Raw genomic sequence first — 8451 nt, 5'->3', positions numbered from 1 at the left:
TGTGAGTGTGTTTGGGAGAGTGTGTGTGTGTGTGTGTGTGTGTGAGTGTGAGTGTGTTTGGGAAAGTGTGTGTGTGTGTGTGTGTGTGTGTGTGTTTGGGAAAGTGTATGTATGTGTGTGTGTGCGTGTGTGAGAGAGAGAGAGAGAATGTATGATAAAGAGAAGGAATAAGTGCATACCTTTAAGACTGAGCGTGTCTGAGACTGTGTGAGTGTGTGTTTCACCTGTTTGTAAGAGGAAATATTGATGAATAATGATATCTTTCAGGTCTTTTACCTGCAAAGGGTCACTGTTTGAGAGATGAAAAGTCGTCTGCGTTATTTACGGCGTGTGCAGATGTGAGAACAGAAATGCATTACCTCTGATTCTCCTTTTCGTACCAATGTATTCAGCATATTTTGTCCCTCTCAGACGCTCTCAGAAACGACCCTTTTATATCCAAGCTTGTGAAGGACTCAAAGGACACTATTAAAAAAGACAACACAAATCTTTTTTTTTTTTTTTTTTTAAGTTTTAATAATATGTTGTGTATTCATTTTTTAGTTTTAGATGTTTTAGTACATCAAATTAAACCAATAATATTGGTACTGTCAGTAAATTATAATAATTATTTGTGATTAATGACAAGATATTATTGTAATTATTGTGATTAAACATTGTTTCATTTGCTGAACTTTTAATAGAGAGAGAGACAGAGAGAGAGAGAGAGAGAGAGAGAAAGAGAGAGAATTGACATTTGTACTATTGATAGTATGTTTTGGTGTTTTAATTAACTAAATATTAAAAAAGTGTTTTTGCTAATTGAAATAATATATGAATATTAGATTAAACATTTTACTTAATTGAAAATTAGAAATGTGGCCTTGACAACTAAGCTAAAAATAAGTTAAAATTGCTAAAACCGTAATGAAAATAAAGCTAAATAGAAATATAAAAAAAATTATAAAAATGACAAAAGCACACATACTAAGTTACTAAACCTTCAAATATGCAAATAAAAGCTAATTCAGAATATGAATAAATATTATAATAGCATATAATAATAATACAAAAAAAAAGCATATAATACTAAAACAAGATTTCTGTTCAATATCTCATTTTTTGTTTGTGATTTACAAATCGGTTGAAATGAAATGGTCAAAACGAACACAGAACATGCAGTTCTCACTATTAACTAGTTGCTTATTAGCATGCCTGTCACTAGCATATTGTCTATTTATTAGTACTTATAAAGCACATATTAATGCCTTATTCTGCATGAGCAGATTTTAGATCCCTTAATCCTTAAACCCCAAATGAACAACTACCTTACTAACTATTAATAAGCAGCTAATTAGGAGTTTACTGAGGCAAAAGTCGTAGTTAATGGTTTGTTAATAGTGAGAATTGCTCCCCAAACTAAAGTGTGACCGACATGTACCCCAAGCTACTGTGTAACATCCGTGTTTCTCTGTGCAGATGTGGTCTGTAAGGATCATTTCAGCTGGTGTTATCTGGTGCCGCAGCACGGCGTTTGCAACCACAAGTTCTACGGGAAGCAATGCTGCAAGTCCTGCTCGCACACGAACCCGTGAGAACCTCTCGAGATGTTTGACCGTGACCTTCTGAGCCCTGGATGGAGCGGAGCGATGCCCTCTCTAGTGCTGCGCTCAACACGGACTGAACACAAAGACATTATTAAAGACTCAGAGTGGCTTGTTTGTCTGGAGAATGACACGGCCGATACCGGCGAGACTGTCAGCGTGTCGCTCTCTGCAGGAAATGACATCACAAACAAAGCCCTCTGGAGGCCATAGCGTGTCAGTGAGGGTGTGAGGACTCCTTTCATTATGTGTCACGGAGCTTCAAATGCATGGACATGTGTTATGTTTTTCCATGAACATGCCTCATAATTTCACGTGAAACACATAAACGGGCTTAATGCATCTCATAGTGGCAGCAGGGAGAATATGGTGTCGTGTAGTAGAGCTACATTCATTTTTGGTGCTATATGTTGATATTAATGGCAGCCGAGCAGCTGTTGCATAACAGGGGTTTTAAATTAACATGACGCTTTTGTATGATTGATATTAATTCTCTTATTTATTAACAATACTGCAATATACCAGAATGCTCTTCTGCTGTAACATTGTGTTATACGGCTTTTGTGTTCCTGTTTAACTTTTGGGTATAGTTGCACGATTGGTTATTTTTGTATGTGTTATCGTGCCTTCACAATACTGTTACGTATTTGGGTTTAATTATTTTCGAGGAAAACAAAATGCCAATTAAACTAGTTTAATGAACTGTAAGAAGTGTCACATTTAACAAAGTCAGCTCTCTTCGCGGGATGTTTTTAGCAACCGCTCGACTGCCAAGAACTGTAAATCTTTGGTCTGATGGAGAGACTCTGCACATGTGGGTTTTGAAGAGAGCTGCATCGCACAAATGACTTCCATCTTTTACAGTATTTGCATTTGTTGTACAGCAGCAGTAGATGAATGTAATCGCTGGTCCACAGCGAGTGTTATTCTGAAGAGTGGATGCAGGATTTGTTATAAATGGCAGTTCTTATTAAACCTGATGCGTGTCACATTGCCATCACATTACAGGCTGTGTTGTCTTTCTCTCTTGGCCGTAGGAAGCAGAGATTGCTCATGATCCGGCTTCGCTAACGCTGAGTCAGAGCTTTTTCTTGTTCTTCATGCGCTATTGTTTCCAGATGGAGTCAGACGAGGCCGCTGGAGCGCATTCAGGAATTAATATTTTGTGAGCTTTTCACCGGCTTCTAACGCACAGCTCTGTGAAGACTTTAACAGAAAACACACATCATTTTATGTTATTAATGTCTCAAGACATTCGGTAAGACTTAAACCATGTTTTGTTAAAGTCTTTTGAAAGTTTAGATGAATGTTCTGAATATTATTGAAGCAATTCTGTATGTGGTGCTGGTGAGGCAGGAACAACTGCTGTATCTCAAGCAATAAATCAGATGAAAACAATCCTATACTTACAGTGAATGATTACATGATGGTCTTCATTGTTGCAGTCATGCCTTATTGATCACGATCAGCATCGGCTCTGACTGCAGTAATGAGGGAAAGTCTTTGCAAAAAAACAAAAATTAAATCTCTTTGTTTAAACCCTTGAAGAAAACTGATTATTTAAAGGAACAGTTCATCCAAAACTGAAAATGTGCTGAAAATGTACTCGATTTGTAGATGAGTTTGTTTCTTCATCAGATTTGGAGAAATGTAGCATTGCATCACTTACTCAGCAAAGGATGCTCTGCAGTGAATGGGTGCCATCAGAATGAGAGTCCAAACAGCTGATAAAAACATCACAATAATCCACAAGTAATCCAGTCCATCAATTAACATCTTACCTTTAAACCATTGCTTCTGGCTAAATTATGCAACATGAGTCCATAATCCCGTTTTTATCAGAGGTTTGGACTCTCATGGTGGCACCCATTCACTGCAGAGGATGCGATAAGAATAATAAGACATCTCAGGGCTATTACCAATCAAATGAAGCATAATCAAAATCCATTTTTGCACTGCACAGAAGCAGCATCTGAAGGAGTATAGGTATATTTATACAGACTGTTGAATGCAGCTCAGAGGTGGCATGAATACATTTACACTGCACTTACAATGGCATACATAACGTTATGTGATTAATGTATTTAAGGGGTGGTTGACTGTTTTTTTTATAGGCTTGATTGTGTTTATGGGGTGCAGTCTAACATGTGTTAATGCTTCGTTTGTTAAAAAACGCATTATTTTTCACATAATTTACATTTATTCCACACCTCTCTGTCCCTTCTCCTCTGAATGCACTTATCATTTCCTGCTTTTATGAAGCCCCTCCCTCAGAAATACACTATGGGCTCTGATTGATTAGCTGGCCCAGCGTGTTGTGATTGGCTAAACCGCCTCTAGCGTGCATCTAAACGTCCAGCCCCTCAACATAGGCATGTGCTCCGGTTGTATTGTAAACAATGACGTCGTCTATATTGCTCATCAATTTGAGACCGATTGAGAAGCAGAGGATATTAGTGAAGAGGATCGTGCAGAACCTGTGCAAGCACGGCTTTTAATGGTAGGCCTAAGATTTTTGTTTGTTGTTGTCTCATACTTTTAGATATGCTGTTATTTGTAAATGCTACTGCTTCTGTTAGCTTTTAATATACGGTTTTATTCTGATTAAAGCTTTAATACAGTTCGGCAACCACACGGTCATCCATGTATAACGCTTCTCATAGCTATAGTATGTGAAAATAAGTGTATTCACTGAGCTGATGATCTGAATGAGAGAGAGAGAGAGAGAGAGAGAGAGATATTTTTACATGCATCTGTAGTTTTCTCTTCCTCTTCTCTAAAGCAGCGCAGCATGGCCTCGCCCCCTTTGCTGCGTGTTCCCGGAGGCGGGGTTTATGTAAAATTCTGGGTTCTTGACGTAACGGCCCCGGGAAGTAACTCGTTGTAGTCTCTACCAGCCGTTTTTGTAGGCATTAAACTGCCAGAATTTTAAAAGACGATATCTCCGTTTGCATTGAACTTTCAGCTTCGTAACTTTGCAGATATTGTTTATGATCAAACAGCAACATTACACACTAACTAACGTTAAAAAAGTGAAATCGCAATCAACCACCCCTTTAAGTATAAAACATTTGAAATATAGAACTTGCAATGTTGGTAAAAAAAAATGAAATTATACTTTAAATAAGAAACTAAAACTGCCAGTAGGTGGCAGCAAGTCACTGTCCTAATGAGTCATTGAATTATTCTTTCAACCAATTTGTTCAAAACGACTGATTCATTCAGGAACTAATCAAGTGACTGTCTTTCTGAATGAGTCATTGAATCATTGACTCACCTGATTCTATCAGAAACATATAATCATTCTGCAATGAAACTCCAGAGTGTTGACTGGAGACACAACAGTAGTGCTGTGACTAAGTTTGGTATCGTTTTCATGGCAGAATAGCGCAAAAACAGTCGATATTGACAGTATTGTGTCTAAAATGATGGCACTTCATAGTAACTTAAACATAGCTTATTTAATTGATGTTTTCATTAATTATGTTACTTATATTGTATAAAGTATTAAATAGTGATTATCTTAACAGTGGAGAGACAAAGGAGAGTCCGGCTTAATGCTGCCTGGGAGGCAGACATGGAATTTCAAAATTGTGTATATTAATATGCACTTGCTAAGACAGACAGTAAAAACGGATGAGCTCAGAGAACTATTCATCCATTGGAAATCAGATCCAGAACTAGAAATGAAGGAGCTTAACAACCTCACAACAACACAACACAAAAGGACAGATAAACCGGCCTCGAGGAGCGACAGAGAGAGGAGGAACTGAATGAGAGGCAGAGCTGATTTACGGCTGGTCAGCTGTGATGTGCTCATTTGGTTCTGCATGTGTTCTTGGTCATCGTGAAGATGATCTCACCAACCTTTCTGAATCCATCATCAGATACGGAGGAGGTTTGGTAATAGTTCAATCCAATGTGTAGTGGATGTGTTTGCACTGAGCAATATGTTAATGTGGAACTAAACAACAACAGATGGATCTGGAAGAGCATTCCTGTTAGACAAACATAGTGAGCACCCTTAACCATTAAGTAATTCAATCTCAGACAGCACTTTCACTACACTCTAAAAAATGTTGGGTTGTTTCAACCCAACTTTGGGTCATATGTGGACTAACCCAGCTGTTGGGTTAATTTTTTTAATTAAATTTTTAACCCAAAAGTTGGGTTAGTCCATACTTGACCCAAAATTGGGTTAAAACAACCCAGCATTTTTTTTAGAGTGTAGCTATTCTGATATCTGATTTGTGCATGCAGGGGAAACATTTGGGGATCAATATCCTTTGTTGGTCTTGGAACAACATTTCTATCGTTAGATTGTAAGGTTAAGGTTGAGGTTGAAGCTTGAACAAAGTTCTTATCAACCTGTCATTTCCATCTGATTTTAGGTTTAGTGAGTGGTTAGGGTCAGGGTTAATGCACCCAAACCGCCCTTCACACCCTCTCAGACTCCCACCATCCAGTTTGTCTTGGTGAATTTTCTATTCTAGTGTAGAAAAGCGTTTTACCTTCAACAACTAAAAAAAAACTGGCATCTTCTACCTTCATATTCATTAATATTAATCAAACACTAACAACAAAAAGAGAAAACACTCACTACTGTTAATTTATTTCTTTGCTTCAGGTTATTTACATGAATAATTATGCTACATGAAAAAATGATTACTGAAAACTACCCTTTTTAAAAATAAGGATTGTGTCCAATAGCATTCTGGACACAGACTCATGGAACATCACATTTTTTGGTATCCACTGGTCCACATCCATTGGTGAATTTTTATTGGATGGACCTTGCCACAATACAACAAAAAGGCATGCAAACAAGCCATACAAAATGTTACTGAAATTGTATGCAAATTAATGCACTATTCAGTGTGTAGGTACAGACCAACTGTGATACTTTTGTACACTACTTTGTTTCACTGACAGTCAAGGCAACACCAGATGTCTGCTGCCCTCGTGTGACTGTGAGAAGAAAGTCAGGTCAGTCTCTTCATGAATGGACAACCAGTAAAGACCTAACTCAATGGTCAATGGTTTTCAACTGGTAAAGGCAATTATTATTATTATTATTATTTAATTAGTGCATGGTTCCTAATAATAAAAGTAAGTCAAATTGTCAAATTACCCCAGAGGGAGGATTATTCCATAATGAATTTCAATCAGTAGTATGCTATATTGTTGTCATATGACAAATCTGAGTGAAGAAAATCCCTCACAGTTGATTTGATTTCCATACTGGAATGGTAGTTTTGTATAGATCTTAATCAGGTTAGACGCTACACTGAACTTAACACTGATGAAAATTAGGCTGTGAGGGAGGTCCTAGATCACATTATTATTATTACGTAATTTTTTTGGAAATACGTTTCATCAGCTAAACAATCAGTATAGCCTTAAACAGCAGTTTTGAACGCACTTCAGTCCTTCACAGACTAAGCTTTATTCCATGCTGTAAACTCTGAATGTGTTCCAAACAGCAGAAATCATGCCTTTGCTAAGGCACTTTGAAGGTTTGATTTGAACAATCAACAAGATGGAAGCCAACCTTTTTTTTTCTCCTATAAACAAAGGTCCTGTCCCAGTATCCACACTTGTGATTTTGGCCACTTGAAAGCGCACACATGACAGGAAGTTAGTGCACTGTCCCAGCCAGGTCTGAAAAAATGGCAAAGCTCAGTGCCCTTAAATCTAATTTAATTAGACATCACATATCATTTGTGTAAAACATGAAGTGTTGCACATTTCATTGGTGCTGAGATGAGTATTTTGCAAAACTTTTGCAACTGCTTTTTATCACTTAATTAGAAGTACCACAATTAATTTTTTCATTCATAGGGACTACTGAACAGAAATATAGAGGTTTATTTTAAAGTGCAAAGTATTGCATGCACAAAATGTGTAAACAAAGCTTTATAAAAACTACATTTTTACAACACTATGGCCTGATTTCGAAGACAGTGCTTGGATTCTATCTATCTATCTATCTGTCTATCTATCTATCTATCTATCTATCTATCTATCTATCTATCTATCTATCTGTCTGTCTGTCTGTCTGTCTGTCTATCTATCTATCTATCTATCTATCTAACTATCTATCTATCTATCTATCTATCTAGCTATCTATCTAGTTTGTTAGTTTAATAACTGGATCCATAAAACTATAAATGCTTTCTAGTGTGCATGAAGGGAAGCTTGTGGAGTCAATTCAATGCTACATATATTTGCAAACGAAAATAAAGTTTTGCAAAAGAAAATGAAAGTATTGAGCAAAAAATTGCAAAATATGCTGTAGATGAAACAGCAAAAGCAAATATTTTGCAACACATATTTTCCATGGCCATAGCTACTAATTTATTTGCCAAAACAAAAAACACATTACTGGTGTGCATCTTGAGCCAAATCAGTGACACTTGCATATTTTAAGATATGTCAGTGCAAGTTTCTTTCAGTTGAAACAGCTCAGACATGCATTTTAGTCTGGTACTAGGCTTAAGCCTTGTCTGTGAAACCGGTGTGGTCTTCATGCCCATTTGAACACTTGAGGCAAACACAGGAAATATGTTCAAGTGCAAAGACTGCAAGTGTGTGTATTGGGACAGGCCTACTAGTTCTCAAAAATAACCAGTTTAAAAGGCCATTTGAAAGTACTCACAACTTCTGCATGGAATTCACATTCTCCTTAATGCTGCCTATTTTGTACAAATGTTGTGGGCCATGCATAAATGCATCTAGACCCAGTATATACTAGTGTGGTAGCGTTGCATTAGTCAGAACACTGTCGCCCCCTGCTGGTGGTTTGCAGCGGTGCAGCGGCGCCCTCTGCTGGTGCAGCGCGGTTAAATCCTCCAGCGCGCCGCTGCGG

At 37.5% G+C, this 8451-nt stretch overlaps 1 protein-coding gene across 1 annotated transcript in view; it reads left to right on the top strand.

Moving 5' to 3' along the window:
* Positions 1-2574, top strand: part of LOC107689003 (A disintegrin and metalloproteinase with thrombospondin motifs 16-like) — a 66626-nt gene extending 64052 nt beyond the window's left edge. Inside the window, exon 23 of the mRNA XM_016486874.1 lies at positions 1459-2574. Within this exon, the coding sequence (XP_016342360.1) occupies positions 1459-1574 (116 nt within the window). The 3' untranslated portion in view covers positions 1575-2574. The remainder of the gene's footprint in view (positions 1-1458) is intronic.
* Positions 2575-8451: the final 5877 nt, after the last annotated feature.

This window comes from Sinocyclocheilus anshuiensis, unplaced genomic scaffold (genome assembly GCF_001515605.1).
Source record: "Sinocyclocheilus anshuiensis isolate Anshui unplaced genomic scaffold, SAMN03320099.WGS_v1.1 scaffold181, whole genome shotgun sequence".
NCBI lineage: Eukaryota > Metazoa > Chordata > Actinopteri > Cypriniformes > Cyprinidae > Sinocyclocheilus > Sinocyclocheilus anshuiensis.
The sequence above is the reverse complement of the archived record's forward strand: the minus strand, read 5'-3'. Positions and strand labels throughout refer to the sequence as shown.